The sequence below is a fragment of the Macrobrachium nipponense genome, chromosome 46, assembly GCF_015104395.2.
Source record: "Macrobrachium nipponense isolate FS-2020 chromosome 46, ASM1510439v2, whole genome shotgun sequence".
Classification (NCBI taxonomy): domain Eukaryota; kingdom Metazoa; phylum Arthropoda; class Malacostraca; order Decapoda; family Palaemonidae; genus Macrobrachium; species Macrobrachium nipponense.
This window is the reverse complement of record NC_061106.1, coordinates 40,414,005-40,434,983: the sequence shown is the minus strand read 5'-3', so window position 1 is coordinate 40,434,983 and position 20,979 is coordinate 40,414,005. Positions and strand designations below refer to the sequence as shown.

The 20,979-nt window shown below is 43.9% G+C and overlaps 1 protein-coding gene and 1 long non-coding RNA gene across 3 annotated transcripts in view; both read right to left on the bottom strand.

The window, feature by feature from the left end:
* The window catches only part of LOC135214947 (uncharacterized), a gene marked incomplete at its 5' end in the record, with an annotated part of 31,924 nt that extends 18,938 nt beyond the window's left edge, over positions 1–12,986 (bottom strand). Inside the window, 4 exon segments of the mRNA XM_064249441.1 lie at positions 879–1,117; positions 8,888–9,020; positions 12,094–12,193; positions 12,862–12,986. Of these exon segments, the coding sequence (XP_064105511.1) occupies positions 879–1,117; positions 8,888–9,020; positions 12,094–12,193; positions 12,862–12,986 (597 nt within the window).
* Positions 1–20,979, bottom strand: part of LOC135214620 (uncharacterized) — a 56,282-nt gene that overhangs the window by 33,988 nt on the left and 1,315 nt on the right. The window lies entirely within an intron of this gene.

Below are 20,979 nucleotides of genomic sequence, written 5' to 3'. Positions count from 1 at the left end.
AGTCCACAAAAAGATGATAAATTGTCTAGAAAAGCAAATTCCAGTCAAGAGGTGGCAGCAAACCGAGTGTTTGATACCACCGGCGACAGAAAATATATGAGTATAAAACGGGAAATGGTTTTTCCTAGTGCCTCTGCCGCCCAGGGCCAGGCCCGGTAGATCACCTGACCTACCTGTAGCGAGTGGCGCGAAATTTGAATTTCTGTCGGGGACGACGGAGTCTTAGCTATGTATATATCTGACAGGTAAGTTGATTGTATGAAAGTAAGGTTTTCTTACGATTTTTGATGATGTTCCGGCTTACGACGATTTTCGGGTTACAACGCATCTCAAGAACGGAACACCCGTCGTAACCCGGGGACTGCCTGTTTTCATGCCATATGGACATGTGGCAAGCAACTTCACCCCAAACATAAATACCTGGAAGCTTGCAACAAACCTTTGAGGAATTTATTGTAAGTAGCAGTAGATCATGAGTCCCCAAACACCACAGACCCCAACATTGTGGGTGAAGTAAGATTTCTACCTTCATATTGCTGAGTTCTTTACTGTGTCCTAACTGACAGGCAATCCTTCAAAATTCCTGTATTCCTACTGCTTCTGTGGAAGTTACTCTTCTGCAAATGACAGTATCTACACTTATTTATGAATGATCCAATTAAAACTTCTTGTAGAAGGTAGGGAGAATTTTTTTTAGATTTTTCTTAGACCTTGTGCATTTTCATATCTTCCTCTTTCAACTGATTTTTTTTTTTTAATTGGTGCGAGCTCAAAGTCTGGGCATTCTGGGGTGAATTTTTTTAACCTAGTTCTAAAGGGTTCAAAGCAGCGCAGCTAAGTTATCATTATAGATATTACTGGCATAAACTAGTTATTACCTTATAGGAGTCTGTTGGTGGTTTCCCCTTTGCCCCTTCAACTCGAACACAGCCTTGATCTTCCTCCAATTTCACTTGTGAGAAATCACATACAACATCGGGAAGAATATAAGCACGTGGATCACCTATTTCATACATCATCTGCTCTGCTATAGTTCCTTTAGTAACTATACCGCCTGTCTTGGGAGGTTTAGTGATGATAAAGCTTCCGTTAGCAGACACTTCAGCAATTGGAAAACCTGGAAGTGTAATTAAAGATTAACACCACTAAATATCTATGATATAAAAAAATTCCACCTTGGAATTCTTCCAGCTGCAATGTCAAGAAAAATCTACAGTGACCATAACTTCTCATGAAACTCAAAAAGTATAAAAAGTATTTTTACACACAAACACACACCACTGCTTGTGGAAAAGTTATAAAAAAGTTGAATTGTGACACTAAGAGAGTGAGTATCACATTATAATTTACAATAAAATTATGAAAAAGCTTCAATGAAAAAATTCAAATTTCAATCTAAAATTCCCCTACTGTAGTGGAATAACAAATCAAACAAATGATGAAGTATATATGAATTTTTAAGCTTGGGTAACTTGTAACATAAAAACTTAGGCTTTATTATAGTTCTAACTTCTGTCTTTGGAGATGGTAAACTATGAGGAATATATTTAAAGCTTCATTTACTGCTCTTTGGTTCTCCCCAGTACTGTGTTTTGTTTGGAGTAAAATTATCATATGTCTATATATGATATCTACAATACACTTCTGACTATTTGTAGTCTCTAAATAAAGCATTTTCTACTAGTTTTTGTGCAGCTATGGTACTCAATATTCCTGTTTCAAGATGTGTAAGTCGTTGATCACTCTTACAACAGTTTTCAGCTTCCATAAACATGGGTTCTCTAGTAATCACCCTAGGTGCCCTCTTACATAAATGACCTCGACCTCTTTCTGCAATTAAGATATTTCTGCATACTTACAAGATTTATCTAACTATGGAAATAGTGAACTTTGCAATTCTTCTCTCTCCAGGAAAAAACACCTTGTAAAATATATATTCATCTTAGAGTAACCTTGTTTATACTAAGATACAGCACTGGGATCAACCACTGATTTATCGTCTCATACTTGAGAGTCTTCCAGACCTCTATATTTAGTAGCACTTGCACAAGTTTTGGGGCTAACTGGATATTTGGAACTACATCTGAGGATGGTTTTCCAGCAATTTTATCATAACTTCTGTAGCTTCTCTATTTTTATATTTCACATCTTAGCTATACTTTAAATATGGAAATATCAGGAGGAGAATATGCAAATATGATATTGTTATGTTACAATAAAGTTTCATACATACTTACCTGGCAGATATATACATAGCTAAGACTCCGTCGTCCCCGACAGAAATTCAAATTTCGCGCCACTCGCTACAGGTAGGTCAGGTGATCTACCGGCCTGCATGGGCGGCAGGACTAGGAACCATTCCGTTTTCTACCATATTTTCTCTCTTCCACCTGTCTCCTGCGGGGAGGCTAGGGTGGGCCTTTAATTGTATATATCTGCCAGGTAAGTATGTATGAAACTTTATTGTAACATAACAATATCATTTTCATACAATCAACTTACCTGTCAGATATATACATAGCTGATTGGCACCCTTTGGTGGGGGGTAAGAGACAGCTACTTTATGGAATAGACAGGTAAACAACATATGTTGTAGGTATAAATAAAACCTTGGTTCCTACCTGATAGGTGGTAGACTTCGTGGGTGTTTGCCCAGTAGTCCTGCATCACCTCAAGAAACTTTAGCGAGATATATGATCTATGGCCAAGAGTTCTTGTGGGTCTGCCGAAGGGGTCTTATCCGCTTACTCGGCAGAGCCTGAAAGGACTTTGTCAATGGGTGCTGATCCACTTATATGACAATACACCTTATGGAAGCGCACAACCAATCCCGACCACCTGATCCTAACCACATGTTAGAATAAAGATTGTTCCGAGTTATCCCCGAACTCTTCACAACAACCATAACTCAAAAAACACACTACGCACACATACATAATTTTCTAAAAAAAAAATTTTTATACTCATCTAATTAGATGACAAGAGTCTCTGAACAACATAGACGGCCGCCCGTGCTAAACCAAGTCCTTCTTGTTAGAAGAGACTCCAGACCATATCTAAAAAGAAGGAAAAGTATACTTAGGCTTAAGGATTGTCGGCTCCCGTACCCAGGATCGTATCCGCCGATACGAAAGGACCCAAGAGAAAAACACTTCTCATAGGTCACACGAACGTCTTTCAAGTAATGAGATGCAAATACTGAGTTGCATCTCCAAATGTCGTAATCTATGATGTTTGTTAACGACAAAATAGTTCTTATGAAACGAGAGAGACGTTGCTACTGCTCTCACTTCATGAGCTTTCACTTTCAACAGTCGAAACTCTTCGTCAGGACAGACCTTATGCGCGTCTGTAATGACGTTCCTCACAAAGAATGTCCGAGCATTCTTGACATCAGTCTTGTGGGTCTTTCACCGTGCACCAAAGACCTTGCCTAGAGCCTCCCATCTGATGCTTTCTCTGAAGGTAGAACTTCATAGCTCTTACAGGGCATAGAGACCTCTCTGCTTCTCTTCCTACGAGACTCGATATGCCTTTGACTTCGAATGACTTAGGCCAGGGATGCGTGGGATTCTCGTTTTTAGCTAAAAACAGGGTCTTAAACGAGCAAATAGCTGAGTCTCCCTTGAATCCTACTTTATCCTGCAGAGCATGTAATTCACTAATTTCTCTTTGCCGTAGCTAAAGATAATAGGAATAGGCATTTTCTGGTGATGTCTCTAACGATGCCAGATGAGGAGGTTCGAACCTTTCGATGAAAGGAACTTGAGAACCACGTCTAGGTTCCAGTTAGGAGGGACCGGTTCCTTAGACTTTGAAGTCTCAAAGGACCTTATGAGATCGTGGAGATCTTTGTTATCTGCCAGATCTAATCCTCTATTCCTGAAGACTGCGAGAGCATACTTCTGTATCCCTTTATTGTGGATACAGCTAGATGAGATTGCTCTCTCAGGAATAGAAGGAAATCCAGCAATTTCCGCTACAGAGGTAGTGGAGGAGGACAACTTCTTAGTTCTACACCACCTTCTAAAAACCTCCCACTTGGACTGATATGCTTGCCTAGTGGAGGTTCTGTGGGCTCTCGCGATCGCACTTGCAACTTCGCGAGAAAACCCTCTCGCTCTGACGAGTTCTTCGATAGTCGAAAGGCAGTCAGAGCGAGAGCGGGGAGGTTTTGATGATACCTCTTGAAGTGTGGCTGTTTGAGAAGATCCATCCTTCCTTGGTAGGGATCTGGGAAAGTCTACGATCCACTCCACCACTTCCGTGAACCAATCTTGAGCCGGCCCAAAAGGGGGCTATCGAATGTCATCCTCGTCTCCTTTGAAGCCAAAAACTTTTTCAGTACTAGTCCCAGGATTTTTGAAAATGGAAAAGAAAACATAGACGTCTACGTTGAGACCAGTCCAGCAGGAAGGCGTCTACCATAAGAGCTCTGGGGTCTTCCACGACCGAGCAAAAGACTGCCAGCCTTTTGGAGATGAATGTGGCGAAGAGATCCACATGAGGGGTCCCCCACAGAGACCAGAGATCTTGACACACCTCTTCGTGTAGGGTCCACTCTGTATGAAGGACCTGGTTCCTCCTGCTGAGTCTGTCCGCCCTCACATTCTTTATTCCCTGAACGAACCTTGTAAGAAGGGTAGATGTTCCTCTGAGACGTCCCAAAGTAAAAGATCTTTCGTAAGTTCGTAAAGGAACGAGGAGTGAGTCCCTCCTTGTTTTCGAATGTAGGCAAGTGCCGTGGTGTGTCCACATTTACTTGCACTACTTTGTTCGAAACAAGAGGTTCTAGACTCTTTCAAAGCCAGGTGTACGGCGAAGAGCTCTTTGCAGTTTATGTGCCAAGACACCTGCGCTGTTTCCCAGGTGCCTGACACCTCCTTCGAGCCTAATGTTGCTCCCCAACCTTTCTCTGACGCGTCGGAGTACAACACTAGGTCTGGGTTCTGGATTTTTAGAGAGATCCCTTTGTTCTCTTTCAGAGGGGGCAACCACCATTCCAAGTGCGGTCTTATCTCCACTGGAATGGGAAAGGCGTCTGAAAGTTGTCCAGTTTTCCAACTCCAAGACCTCTTGAGGAAGAATTGAAGCGGACGTAAATGAAGTCTTCCTAGCGGGAAGAACTGTTCGAGCGAGGAAAGGGTCCCTAGAAGGCTCAACCATTCCCTCGCCGACGTCTGTTCCTTCCTTAAGAAGAGAGAGACTTTCTGCAACCTTTTGCGATTCTCTCTGCGAAGGAAATACTCGAAAACCACGAGAATCCATCTGAATCCCCAGATAGACTAAGTTCTGTCTGGGGGTCAGCTGCGACTTCTCGAGGTTCACGAGCAATCCCAACGCTCTGATCAGGTCTAAAGTTAACGTAAGGTCCTCCAAGCACTGTCTCTCTGATCTGGCCCTGATGAGCCAGTCGTCCAGATACAGAGAGATATTTACTCCTTTGAGGTGAAGAAACCTCGCCACATTTTTCATCAGGCTTGTGAAGACCTGAGGAGCTGTGGAAAGGCCGAAACACAAGGCTCTGAACTGAAAGATCCTTCCCCCCGTCATGAAAACGGAGGTACTCTTCGATGAAGGGTGGATCGGGATGTGAAAATAGGCGTCCTGGAGATCTAGAGACACCATCCAATCTCCTTGTCGCAATGACGCAAGAACTGAGGCAGAAGTCCTCCATAGAGAACTTCTCCTTCTGAACAAATTTGTTCAGAGGAGCTGAGTCTAGTACTGGTCTCCAGCCTCCCGAGGCCTTCGCAACCAGAAAAAGGCGATTGTAAAACCCCGGGGAGTTTTGATCCAGTACTAGTTCTATCGCTCTCTTGTCCCACATCTGCTCCACCATCGATCGAAGAGTATGCCCTCAGCAAAGGATCCTTGTACTTGGCTGTTAGTTCCCGCGGTGTTGACGTTAGGGGAGGAGTGTTCAGGAAAGGGATACGATATCCCTTCCTTATTACAGCCATCGATGAAGCATCTGCGTTTATAAGTGCCCAGGCCTCCACAAATCCCAGGAGCCTGGCACCTACTGGTGCTTGGAGGAGAGAAGCATCACTTTCCCTTTTTTAAAGGGACGAAAGGCAGACCTACCTCTCTTCTCAGGAGCCTTCCTTCTTGCGGGAGCTCTGGAGGTCGGGCCACCTCGAAAGGGCTGAACTGATGTACTCGGTCCTTTCTTGTCCGTTGCAGTAGCAGGTTTCTTCTTCCTTGCCGACTGCAGCAGAAGGTCTTGAGTCGCCTTCTCAGTTAATGAACGAGAAATGTCTTTCACTAACTGAGAAGGGAACAAATAGTCTGACAAAGGAGAGTACAGTAGCGCTGCCCTCTGAGAGTGGGAGACCGCTTTGGTCAAAAAGGCACTATACACTGTCCTCTTTTTAAGAAGACCTGCTCCAAATAAAGAGGAGATCTCAACCGAGCCATCCTGAACCGCTTTGTCTATACAAGACAAAATACACAGAAGGACTTCTGGTTCGAGTCCTTCAGAATCATGGGCTTTCTTGGACATCACCCCAAGTGACCAATCTAAGAAGTTGAAAACTTCCAATACATGAAAGAGTCCCTTGAGGAGATGGTCCAGTTCTGAAATGTCCCAAGTTATACGGGCAGAGTTCAAACTTTGTCTATGTGAAGCGTCAACTAAGGTCGAAAAAGTCCGCTTCTGATGAAGACGGAAGAGAAATACCCATATTCTCTCCCGTCTGATACCAAATGCCTCTTTTACCAGCTAGTCTCGCTGGAGGCATGCAGAAGACTGTTCTTACCAACTCCTTCTTCGACTTCATCCAAGAGTCTAAAGACTGAAGAGCCCTCTTCATCGAAATGGCGGGCTTCATTCTAAGAAAAGACAAAGACTTCTCGTCTTTGCACTCGAGAAAAGAGAGCGAGGAGAGGAGGAGAGGCAGGAGTCCAAGTCGTCTCCATACTCCTCTAGAAGCAAGGCTGTCAAAACTTTATAGTTTTTCGACAGTCCTTCTCTTCCCTGATACTCCTCCCTCCGAGTTTACTTCTAACTCGGGGTCTAGATGAGTCTCCGCTGACAATTCAGTACGTCTTTCCTCTGGGGGAGACAAACTCCTGATAGGAGAGGGGCTAAGGGAATGATATTCCTTCCTCTTCACAGCTTTAATAGTCTTGGAAGGCGCCAACAGCCTAGGCTTCTCTCCATAAATGGATGACGCTTCCCGCTTGGATGACGCTTCTCGTCCGCAAGCGTCCTGGCTGACGCCTCCCGCTTGTCTGGCTGCTGACGTCTGGATGACGCCTCGCTCTCAACAGGCGTCCTAACTGGCGCCAATACCTTGGTTGGAGCCTCGCGCTATAAGCCGCTTTAAATGACGCTTCATGCCTAGAAGACGCCTCACGTCTATCTGGCATTACGTGTCTGCCGTAAGATTCTCCCGATCTCGCTCTCGAAACCGAAGCCTCTGCGATATGTTTGGAAGCTTCACGTCTGCATGACGCCTCTCGCTTTGCAGGGGAGAGAGGACGAGACTTCTTGATTGGAAAGAGCAACGTCCTTCCTACGAGGAGGATCCCTCGCTAACACTCCCACCAAAGAGGCTAGTTGCTCCTGTACTGCCAAGAGAATCTTCCTTGAAGCTTCTCCATGTCATCTTCCATCGGGGGAGAAGTAGGAAAGTGTTCTTCCACGTCAACGTCGGGTGACGCTGACGCACCTTCGCCTTCTTAATAGACGAGGGTGCTTCATCTGAGAAACGCTCCGGGCTCGAATCTAATTCAGGTTCTTTCAAATGCTGTTTCAGAGGCCTAGATATATCCGACTCCTTCCACCCTCGTTTAGGTGAGAGAGGGAGAGGATGAGAAACACTCACGCAGGACGCTTTTTCTAAAGCGCCCCTGAGCAGCCTGCAACGAAACAGAGCCTGCTGAAGGGACATCTGACCGTTGGGGATTCCCCACGACCTCCTTAAGGCTTTCGACTTTCCTTCTCCTCTGGGCATGGGAGCTTGGAAGAGGTCTAGGCCTGGGAGCGTCGCAGGGACGATCAAACGCCCCCTCCACAACACTGGGAGAACTCACTTCACTGTAATGCTCACTTTCACTAGCCTTACCTTGAAAGTCCGCCATTTTGGACTTCATCTGCCGAATTGTAGCTTTCAGATCGGCGATTTCCGAGGCCGATTCCGAAAGTAAAGCTTGTGAATTAGACAAATAGGGAGAATCCAAATCATCAGGATTAGAATAAGGATCAATAAAAGGCTCAATAGGCCTTGTACTCACACCTTTCAGACGTCTAACCCTATCCCTCTCTAACTTCTTCAAATAAGAAGTTAAAGTCTTCCATTCTTCTGCATTTAATCCCTCACATTCATGACAAGTATTAGTAGCAGAACACTGAAAACCCCCTACATTTACGACATACAGTGTGAGGATCAACCGAAGCTTCGGTATCCTCACCCTGCAGTCTACATTCACACACATTCTCACTCACATTTGAATCAGACATACTGAGAGAAAAAATCCAAAAAGCAAGTCCAAAATCAGTCCACAGTAGCGAATGCCAAAAACACGATCCAGATACGTCTGATGATCAAAGGATGAAATAAGAATCTAAGTCAGGAGGTAACAGCAACAATGTTGATACCACCGGCGACAGAGAAAATATGATAGAAAACGGGAATGGTTCCTAGTCCTGCCGCCCAGGGCAGGCCGGTAGATCACCTGACCTACCTGTAGCGAGTGGCGCGAAATTTGAATTTCTGTCGGGGACGACGGAGTCTTAGCTATGTATATATCTGACAGGTAAGTTGATTGTATGAAAACATGTACTACATAGTACCAGCTTGAAGCTTCAAACAGGAGGCTTATTTTAGTTACATTACAAAACGTTCCCACAGGGATGCACAGTTGTGAAAGTTGAACTCACCAATATTATGCCAGTCAGGAACTTTCTCCCAATCAGTAAAAATGCCTCCAGTTGCTTGGGCCCCACATTCAATCAAATGGCCTGCTAAACTGCCTGCAGCAAGGAGGTCATAGTCTTCTGGATGCCAGTTGAACTGTGAGTGAGAAATGTTTCTTTTAAAAGGAATCACTGGTTTTGGATTATAATCAGTTAAAGCAACTTTAACTGTACAAGAACATGTCTTTGAAAAATTACTAGCTGCTCACTACAACTCTATTAATCATATACCTATGTTTATTTCTCTCTGTGCAACAGGGCCCAATCACACCAACTTGTACATATTCAAAATACGAATGCCTTCTCATGCTCAGTCTCACTACAATACGTACCAGTTTTGGTCAAGAAACTTCTTGAGTGAAACATTTAGATCTGGATATTTGATCCAGATCTAAAACAACAGTTTAAACTGCCAACTAGAAATTATGGCTGACACCCCGCGCCACCTCTGATGATCTTGATGACATCCCTGCATCAGGTTGACCAATACTAACAAAAACCAGAACCTTCTCACTCAACCAGCAGTTTTCTCCTTCTTTCTTTAAATATTTAGCTGAAAACTCTTATGGACAGAATCAACAGTCCATGAACCCAAGAAAGCCCCAAAGGGAAATGAGCCTAGAGAAAGAGACAAGTTACAAGAAAGTTGATAATAAGATATGAGGGAATAGAAAACAAAACCGATACACATGAAGTTTTGGAGATATCAGCAGGATGCAGAAATGAATTTGCCTACATGCTTAAATATCTGGAAAGCAGCAGATTCTACAACTGCACTAAGCCAACTATTCCACATTTTAGTTGTAGCCAAGATAAGCTCCTAGCAAACCGAGGGTTATTAAACCTGATGCTAGAAAACAGCACAGTGTTTAGAGCAGTTGCCTTCCTAGCGTTAGCAGCCAAATCTTTGGGTTCCTTTATTTCCAGTTTTTACTTTTGTCTTTTTTTTTTTTGACAGATTAAAGTGCCTCACTCTTAGCTGGTGACACATGATTATGCTAATTAGAAAGATCATTTTCATTAATCTTTAAAAAGGTTTATACACACACTAGTCACATTATAGCCTTTTCAGTAGGACTAGCACTATTTACAAATTTGTTATATATATATTCATGAAGCAGGTATACTACTTACTTTGGGTTTCACCTCCATCTGCCCAAAACTACCCATTTCTTTCATGCTTGTGAATTTTTAATGGTTGAAGTCTTTTCCACAGACATGAAGGCTCTCCAGCTTTCTCCACAGCAGGAAAGATTTCAAAGTATTAATACTTATGTCACTAACTCAAGAATCAAACCACACCCTCCCCCTTGCATAGTACATCATTATACCATGACCAGTAATAAGTACAAATCCACAATTATGTATACTATGAGTAAATCTGAATTTTCAAAATACACAAAATCAAAAGGGGGCTTCCAACCTTTGCACAATGGTCTTCTTCAGCCAACATTGCTCATATACATAATTGTGGAGTTTTACCAAACCATTTTGCGTAAAACTCTGTTCTTATTGAGTCTAGCTTCAGGTGCCAGAATATCAGAGCTGTCATCTTTATCTAGAGATGAAGCGCCATATTGAGTTCCTTTCCTGGGGGACGTGTTGCTTTCGCCAAATAAGCAATTTCTAGCTAAGAATGAAGACCCTTGATGAGGTGGTCTCCATGGAAGATTGTGTCCCGCTTCCGCAGGATCCATCGTTATGTCCTGTTAAAAACTCTTAAGGACTATTTATCTAGGACGTCTACCTATTCCGAAGGCCACCTTTTCATTAGAAAAGATGGTGGTACACTATCTCTAAAAGGCATTAGGCAGCAGATTTTATATTTTATCAAGAAAGCCAGCCCAGGGTCATTTCCCAAGGTGCATGACATTCGGGCAATAGCAACTTCTGTTAACTTCTTCAAATATATGGACTTTGATGATCTGAAGAAGTATACTGGTTGGAAGTCACCCTTGGTTTTCAAAAAGCACTACCTTAAGTCTTTAGAGGATCTTAAATATCATGCAATAGCTGCAGGAAGGCCAGTGTCTCCTACTGCTACTCATTATAGTACCGTCCTTGTGTCATATGAATCTTTTCAATTATGCCAGCCTCATTAACATTTTTCCTACCTCAGCAAATGCCTTAGCTATTAGAATAAGTGTATAATCGTGTATAGTTTTACGTACATACAAATTATCTGTAATTATTTTATTATGTATGTGACTTGTTGCAAATGTTGCCACATGTTTTGGCTATATAGTATATTTTGTAAATAAATTGAATTTTTTCCAATTCTAAACTATTTTATTATTTCCTTTGATTTCATTAATATGATTTTCCTTTCAGGATAGTATAGCTTGGTGTTTCTCTGGTACAATTTCACGGAGCGACAGGCGGCTGAGCCCAGAAAAGGGATTTTGACGTAGGAAAAATCTATTTCTGGGCGAGGAAGCCGTGTCGCCCAGTGAAATCCCCCCCTTTTTTTCCTTTTTTCCCCCCCTTGCTGTGCACCAAGCTTCTATGCTATCGATAAGTATGACGCCGCAGTCCCCTTCAACAGGGTAGCTGGGTGTGACCTATAGGTCGGCTCCCCGTTTTCAGGGTCTTTTGATGAGGAAAAGGCTAATTGGAGGGGTTGCTGTGGTAGTGTTTAACACTCGCCCCAGTTCTATACCGACACCTTTTATTTAGGTGAGCGAGTCAGAGACTTCTGACATGTCCAATTTAGCAGTTCTCTGGTATCATAGCAATATTTTACTAGAAATAGTGCTAAAGAGGACACATTTCACTGGGCGACACGGCTTCCTCGCCCAGAAATAGATTTTTCCTACGTCAAAATCCCTTAATTATGCAAGTTGGTGCCTGCTTGGGGGTCATTATATTCTCTACTTTTCCTATACTTTTGGGCCAGCTACCTTTTCTGTATATACAACTGCTGTACATTTAATGGTGAAAAATAGTGTACTAATCAAGGAAAAGTACTTTATTTCCTTAATTAAGAATTTCTGCATTGCACACTGGAAAGTTTGCAATCTGCAAGTTTGGAAGTGGGGATGATGTGAATATTGGCACCTCATGATCACTTTACTGTAACTATTGTAAGGTGTAAGCTGAGCAAGTTCAGCAGACTCCTGTATGATCATTTTTCCCAAAAGGATGATAAAGCAAAATATACTACTACTTACAGAATGCATAAGTGGACCAAGGGCCAAGGAACTATCTGCACACCTTCCAGTAATTACAATATCTGCTCCACAGTCAAGAGCTTTTGCTATTGGACCAGCTCTGAAGTAAAAGAAATAACTACTATGAAGCAAGGGACTTTTCATTTAAAGAATCTGCTTATATTCTCAAGTATCAGTTACATTATATAACCCCTTTACAATTATCTATTATTCTTTACACAGGAAGAAAGACACTAAAGTAATACAGTAAATTATCCTAAATCAGTTATCATTACTGCTCAGAAAATTTTACAGCTGTTCTGCTAATCAACTCTTTCACTAAAGTTTTTGATAAAAGTGTCATAAAAAAAAAGGGCAATTAACACTTTTATGACAAAATAAAAAAAAATTACAAAACTTTCAATGCTACAATATTACTACATTAAACTTTTCCTCAGATTTCTTCACATGACAGCAATTTAGTCTAAGCTTTTTCTTTACTCATTCAGGAACTCTTCTAAGAGAAGTATAAACGTTTCACTGCCATGATTCAGTGCAGATTCAGTTGACAAAAAATTATGAGTACCAAAGCTTATTAGCAAATGATTGTCATGCACAGGATATGGTTTTGTTTTATTATACATAAAGATGACAAGAAAAAAAAAGTAAATATGAAAAGAATCCTACAGCACACCAAATAATTTCCGAGACTGCATAAAAGCACAACATAGGATCCATCATCTTGGTGAACATAACCATATTCTGTTAATTTACCCATTACATACCTACCCAAAATAAGCATTCATGCTATGTACAGACTTGGGAAGAGGCAGCCCTGTTTTCATGTCTGGAATTCCTGCAGCTATCAAGTCTCCTTTGACAGGCATCAAATCATCTCCAGTTACCACTGCAACCTATCACAAAATCAAAGAAAAATCAATCTGTGGAATATGTTTATGAAAAAGTACTTATGTCTACTTAATACTACAATACAAAAAAATAATTTAGTACTGTATAACACTTTAGACAAGACAAGTAAACTTCCAGGTGTAGGGCAATTACATCAGGATTGAGAGAAATTGTTTTACTTGATAATGTGATATGAGGACCCTCATTGCTCTCAATAAAAAGTAAAATATGCACTGAAGTTTCCTCTGTGCAATCAAGTTTCCTGTATACATTGCATAATCAAGGCCACCAAAAATTAGACCTATCCTTCTGTGGTCTTAGAATAATGCTGTCTGAGCCATGGAACATGAAACTTTAACCATGGCTTGCTGGTGGCCTGGTCTGTATTGCTGCCAGATGCAAGATTATGGCTAAATTCAACCTTAATATAAAAACTGAGGCTACATGGATGCAATTTGGTACTTTTGTTGATTGGAGGATGGATGATCAACATACCAATTTGCAGCCCTCTAGCCTAAGTAGTTTTCAAGATCTGAGGGCAGGCACAAAAAGTGCGGAAGGACAGACAAAGACAGCATAATACTTTACTTTTCAGAAAAGTAAAAATGATATTGTTATGATACAATAAAAGTTTCATACATACTTACCTGGCAGATATATACATAGCTATCGACTCCGTCGTCCCCGACAGAAATTCGAATTTCGCGGCACACGCTACAGGTAGGTCAGGTGATCTACCTGCCTGCTGCTGGGTGGCAGGACTAGGAACTATCCCCGTTTTCTAATCAGATTCTCTCTTCCCACCTGTCTCCTGCGGGGAGGCTGGGTGGGTCTTTAATTGTATATATCTGCCAGGTAAGTATGTATGAAACTTTATTGTATCATAACAATATCATTTTCATACATTCAACTTACCTGTCAGATATATACATAGCTGATTGACACCCTTTGGTGGAGGGCAAGAGACAGCTAATTACTGACTAGACAGGTAAACAACATATGTTGTAGGTATTTATAGACCTTAGTTCCTCTGTGTTTTCTAGACGAAGGGATGACTTCCTAGCTATTGCATAGGAGTCTGCTTCGTCTCAAGAGCCTTAGCAAGATAGTGATCTGTGGCCAAGAGTTCTTGTGGGTCTACCGATGGGGTCTTATCCACTTACTCGGTCGAGCCTAATTGGCATTTGTCAATGGGTGCTAATCCGCTTATATGACAACATGCCTATGCCTATTGGCATAACTAAGGAGCGCAACACCGATCCCGATCACCTGTTCCTAACATGAGGGTTCGCGCTAAATTGAAAGAGAGTTATCCCCCAAACTCCTTTCAAACCTCCAACAAAAACATTGAGTTAAAATAAATTCAACTTATTAATAAAGGATCAGTGTCGGCTCCTTATCCCAGCAACGTATCCGCTGATACGTATAAACCAAGAGAGAAGAATCTCTCGTAAGTTAACTTGAAGTCCTTCGTGTAATGATCAGTCAACACATAGTTGCATCTCTCATATGTTAAAGCTAATATGTCTTCCTGACATATTGTTACGAAAAGAATAAGAATTTGCAAAAGCTCGCACTTCAAGAGCTTTTTAAATTCTCAGCTGTTTGAAGGTATCATCAAGTCACTTATGAAGTGCTTTAGAGATCACCATTGTTTCAAAGAAGACTAGGACTTTCTTTGAACTGGATCTCATCTGGATGAAGCCTAGCGCCTGGCTTGCGCCTGGCTGGCGCGAGGAGTATTCTGTTTAGAATACTCCTGGTGCCTGACAGTCGTAAAACTCTTCGAATACTCCTGCCGTCTGGAAGGCGCATCTCGCTCCAAATACTCCTGGCGCCTGTTAGGAGTATTAAGCTCAGAATACTCCTGGCGCCTGGCAGGAGTATCGCGCTCCGAATACTCCTGGCGCCTGGGAGGAGTATCGCGATCGGAATACTCCTCGTTCTCGGAATACTCCTGACGCCTGGCAGGAGTATCGCTCTCCGAATACTCCTGGCGCCTGGGAGGAGTATCGTGCTCGGAATACTCCTGGCGCCTGGTTACTCCTGGCGCCTGGTAGGAGTATCACGTTCCGAATACCCCTGGCGCCTGGGAGGAGTATCGTGCTCATCGGAATACTCCTGGTGCTTGGCCGGAGTATCGCGTTCCGAATACTCCTGGCGCCTGTTAGGAGTATTAAGCTCAGAATACTCCTGGCTCTTGGTAGGCACATCACGCTTCGAATACCCCTGGCGCCTGGTAGGAGTAAAAAGTCTAGAATACTCCTGGCTCCTGGGAGGAGTATCGAGTTCAGAGTACTCAAGGCGCCTGGCAGGAGTATCTCTTCCCGAATACTCCTGACCTATGGAAGGCGCATCTAGTTCCGAATACTCCTGTGGCATGGTAGGAGTATCGCTCATGGAATGCGCCTTTCGAATGGCAAGTATATTGCGCTCAGCGGGCGCTATACTCCTATCAGAAGTTCTCTCTTCTCCATTTGGCTCTTGTTGTTGCTTGTATGAAGATCTTGGCTTAGCACGATCTACAGTAAAGTCAGGCTCTTTGCGCCTACTTGGCGCCTGGCTCCTAGTTGGCGCCAGACGCTTGGCAGGAGTTACTTCCTTTCCCACGTCTCGCCTGTCTAGCGCATCGCTCCCCCCAGAGATGGCCGCTTGTGCGACAACTCCCCTGTAGGGTTCGTCGCGCCCGACAGGAGATCGGTATTTGGATCTCTTAATCGGAAGTCTGTCATCCTTTTTACGAGTCGGCTCTTTAGACAGTACTGCCTACCAAATACGCTAATTGCTCCTGCACATTCATCAAAATTTAGTCAGCTCCATCCAGTAGACCATAGGAAATCTCCAAAGTCCAAGAGACAAGTCTTCCTCCGAGGAGGATCCTTATTGCCTACTTCCGTTGCTAACGAGTTCTCCTCCTACATGTTGATGAGTTTTCTCGTCGCAGAAGTTTCCCTATCCTTGCCCGAAGGAAGGGAAGGAGCTTGGAATTTTTAAGAGATTCTAAGCTGAAATTGGTTGATTCTAGTTCTTGAATGTATCTCTCTGAACCTTTTGGGAAGTAGTTTGAGCCCTTTTGGCGTTCCAAAGACTCTGTCAGTAAACGTTAAAACCTTTTCTTCTGTAGATGACCATGTCACTACATTACCCGGACAACGAAACCTGTATCTGAAGCGTTGATCCAGGAATAAAAGGCTTTAGTTCTCTTGCCAAACATACTATGCTGGCCAAAAGACCCATTGCCGAGTCGTCATAGAATTTGATTCCAGATTCTAAAGCCCAAAATTTTACTTGTCCTTTTGATCATTTAGGACCAAGAGAAACATTTAATTAGGAGCAGTTCCATCTTGTCGGAACACGGAATCTGAGGCCCAAATTGTTAGGATCCCCCATTCTAAGTATAGATCTCTTACTCTTATCGTATAGGAGGTATTGTATAAGATCCCGAAGATCTTAATTTTTCTACTATCTCTAATATTCTTTGTCTAGACAGAGTATCTCTTTTCAATGTCTTCATTGATAGCATAAATTACCAGGTGATTCTTCCCTCTGAAAGGGAAGAAAACCATTATGTGGTTCACAGAGGTATCGGAAGAGGACAGTTTCCCCTTTCTATCCAGCACGATCTGCAGCAAATCTATGTCTTTAACATATTTAAAGGAATTATCAAGCTTCCCTTGAAAAATCCTCTCATTCATATTTACTTCTGTTCAGTCTGCACGCCGCCAGACTCAGAGTGAATATTTGTTTTTCAGGTCCAATATTTATAATAGATTCCGATCAAATCTCTACTCTCTTAGAAAAACCTTCCGCACATGCTGAAAGAAGAACGTGACTTCTGTGAATCCAACCTTTTATTGCCAAAATGATGCATTCATCTTCTTCCTTTGACGCCCATTTATTTTAATATGTGTTAAGAATATATATAACTAGGGGAAAAAAGACTAAAGTTTATTCCCCTATTCAAATTAAAGATGACGTATCTTGCTACTTCTCTTGTTTCGAGGAAAAGGAAGCCAACTATCAGAAGCTCGTTCATCTTCTGCTTTGCGAAGAGATCTGTGAATAATTTCCGCAGGGTCTGAGAACTTTTTCCAATAAATGTTAAATCGTGCTCTGCCGAATTAAAATCCTTTATAATCCGGTCACATTGTGGTAAACAGCATTCATCTAGGCAAACTCTTGTAAGGATAGTAGGAAACGCTGTAATTAACCACGGTGTATGCATAAGGCTTAACCGTATCGGTATCTTAAGGTGAATTTCCTACTACCTTCTTTCCTCGCCGAGGCAGAGAGATATCCTTAGCAAACCGAATACGATGTTATTCATGTTTGCCTAAAAAATCCGCTCAATTCGTAGTTGAGTCTCTAATTGTATGGGGAATATACGGTGAAGCATTCGATCCCTTAGGAGAGAAAGATTGTAACCCACCATTCAAGACCGAGAACGGATGGTACTAGATTGGCCCACAATACAGCCGACTCTTCACTGTCTGGCTGCATTCATTCTGAGTTGCCAGTTATTCCCTTCAATGAATGGATATAATAAATTATTCTCAAGTCTAAGAACACTCTCAATGAGGCAAATTTTGTTAAATACCGAAGCTGAGTAGGTATTGTCGTAACAAACCTTATAAGCGATACAGGTACTATCCTACTTACAACCATGTTTGGTTCCGACCCACTGGTTGTAAGTCGGAATGGATGTAAGTCGAACCTTAGAAAGTGGCCAACATACTAGGTAGGTATACTATCAAACCTTTGCATATAAGTGCCTACTTAGCACTGTAATGTAATGTACAATCATTATTTCAATCCTTTTACCATAATGTACTTCTACTAATACATTTTAATCATTTATGTAATAGTATATATTACGTACAATCAGGCATTGAGTTACAATGGGGTTAGGTTCTTGCATGCATGTCAGAAGTCGATTCTTACGTAAATTGTTTGCAATTCAGTCTACAGTACAGTAATACCAAATGATGCTGCAGATAGGGCAGGGTAACTCAAAACTGATGCTGCCTGAGTGATGAGAGTTCTCATGCCTGAGAGTTCTCATGAGATGGCGCAGTGCCAAGTAACTCAATGGTCAACTGGTCTGAAGTAAGGTTGTAAGTATGAGTGGTCGTATGTCGAGTAGGTTGTAAGTCGGATAGTACCTGTATCCTTACTAGGAAAATCCTGTAAGGATATACAATTTGTCCAAATTGCATTTTTCCTAACTATACAAACCTGAGGTCCTTTTACAATAGGAAGGTACTAGCGGCAGCTGGATAGGTCGTAAGCTTTCGAACAAGTTAGGGGTTCGGTAGTTAACTGCTTGTCCGACAGGCGCGCGCGCGCGACTGGGAGGTAAACAAATCACTTTTGCTTTTGGCCCAAGCAAAAACTGCAGAGTGAGGGGTGGCATGAGGTGGGGCTATGTGTAAAAGGACCTCAGGTTTGTATAGTTAGGAAAAATGCAATTTTGGACAAATTGTCATTTGTTCCGACACGGCATACAAACCTTCGGTCCTTTTACAATAGGAAGACTCACTTCTTGGTGGGAGGAATCTGAGTCTTTTGTGAACAGACTGGTGTTTCGCCCAACCTTGGAAGCCTCCCTGGTCGTAAGAGCGAGGGAGGGATCCACAGCCTATGTCCGATTGATCGGGGTGTGCACCGCAGGATCAATGGATCAGACCTCTGGACCGAGTACTAAGAGAGAGGCATGCGTATCTCTTCGTACCAGCAATGTAAGAACTTGTTCCTGTACAGGAGCAAATATAAAGTCATGGGTTTGACTCTTGTAGGCATCCACTTCCCCCCCTTGTGTAGAAGGAAGTGTGGATATTCTGCTCCTATCCCTAGTGAAAGGGATAGGATGGGCTCTGTCATATAGCTCACCTGCATCTCGTCCTCATCCAGCGTAGTTGACGACCGTGGCCCTCTGCCCACAGGTAGAGGAGGAGGAAAAGATGGGAAGAGAGAGCCAGTCACTCACTCACTCACACATCCATCCACACAGTCACACCAGGACTCGATGCTGTTTCAGCCTGCGAGGGTCTGGGTTAGCTACACAACTTGTTGAGCAGCCACCACGGGTCCCAATGGAAAAGGTATCCAAGGACCTGTGGGCAATATCCCGAAGGTAGAAGGACGTAAAGGTAGTCTGGTTAGACCAGACCCCTGCCTTCAGGACCTGCGCCACGGAGAAGTTCTTACGAAACGCCAACGAGGGCCAATACTTCTGACTTCGTGAGCTCTCGGACGGGACGTACGGATGTCGTCACTACCATCAGCCTCATACGCCCTCCTGATGACCTCACGCAGCCAGAAATGAAAGAGTGTTCTTGGATACTTCTTTCTTGGTGACCCCGTTGCTAACGAAGAGGCGTCGACACTCAGGCCTGAGGTGTCGAGTTCTCTTCAGATAGCGCCGTAGCGCCCTCTCACAGGACAAAGCAGCATCTCATCCGCATCATTATCGGTAAAGTCCATTAGGGAGGGAATCGTGAATGACTCGAACCTGTCGTCAGGGATCGACGGTTTCTGAGTCTTCGCAACGAAGTTCGGGACGAAATCGAGCGTCACAGATCCCCATCCCCTGGAGTGTCGTACATCATAGGAAAGACCATGAAGTTCCCCTCCTACTCTCTTCGCCGATGCCAGGGCCAGCAAGAAGAGGGTCTTGAGGGTCAGATCCCTGTCTGACGACTCTCGGAGTGGCTCGAACGGCGTTCGAGTCAGACTCCTAAGGACGAGAGTCACATCCCACGCAGGGGGCCTGAGTTCCCTGGGTGGGTCAAGACCTTTCGAAGCTCCTCATAAGCAAGGAGATCTCGAACGAGTTCGAGATGTCCAATCCCCTCAGTTTCAGGATGAGCGCCAAGGCGGCTCTGTATCCTTTGACTGTGGGGACTGAGAGGAGCTTCTCTCGGCGAAGAAAAACGAGGAAATCCGCTACCTGCTGAAGAGTGGCTTCTGAGAGGAGTATAGACCCCGTCTACGACACCACCACAGAAGACGGCCCACTTCCCTGGTACACAGCTGCAGAGGACTGACGGACGTTTCCAGCCATCTCTGTTGCTGCGCTACGAGAAAAGCCTCTCGTTCGCAAGAGATGTGGATAACAGCCAGCCGTGAAGACGTAGAGACTGGACTGCTCGGTGGTACCGCTCGACGTGTGGCTGGGCGAGAAGGTTGTGCCAAGGGGAATCTCTCTCGGTTTCCCTGCGAGAAGAGCCAGCAGGTCCGGATACCAAATGGCCTGTGGCCATTTGGGAGCCACCAGGATCATCCTGAGATTCGGGGTGACCAGTGCTCGACTGATCACTTGCGAATCAGGCTGAACGGGGGAAAGGCATAAGCAAAGAGGTTGTCCCACGGTGGGTGTTGAAGAGCGTCCTCTGCAGCTGCCCATGGTCCGGCACGGCCGAGAAGAACACCTGGAGCTTCCTGTTGTGCCGGGTGGCGAACAGATCCACGACTGGTCGCCCCCACAGGTCGAAGAGCCTTTCCGCCACGTCCTGGTGTAGAGACCATTCGGTCCCTATCACCTGATCCCGACGGCTGAGCGTGTCTGCTACTACATTCCTCTTCCCTGAATGTAGCGTGCCGACAGCTCTATTGAGTGTGCCTCGGCCCACTCAGTGCACCTGCCGAGTCAACTGGTACAACGGGAGAGACACTAGTCCCCCCTGTTTGTGACGTAAGCCACCACCCGTGGTGTTGTCGCACATCAACACCACTGAGTGTCCCATCAAGCGGTCCTGGAACTCTTGGAGAGCGAGGAACGCTGCCTTGAGTTCCAGTACATTGATGTGAAGGTGCTTGTCGTTCTCGTCCCACACTCCTGAAGTCAGCAACTCCTCCAGGTGTGCGCCCCATCCCTCGGTCGATGCGTCTGAGAACAGCTGCATGTCCGGGGGGGGAGTGCGCAGAGGCACTCCTCTTAAGAGGTTCCTGTCGTCCAGCCACCAGGCTAGGTCCTGCCCTCAACCTCCTGTGTCAGTG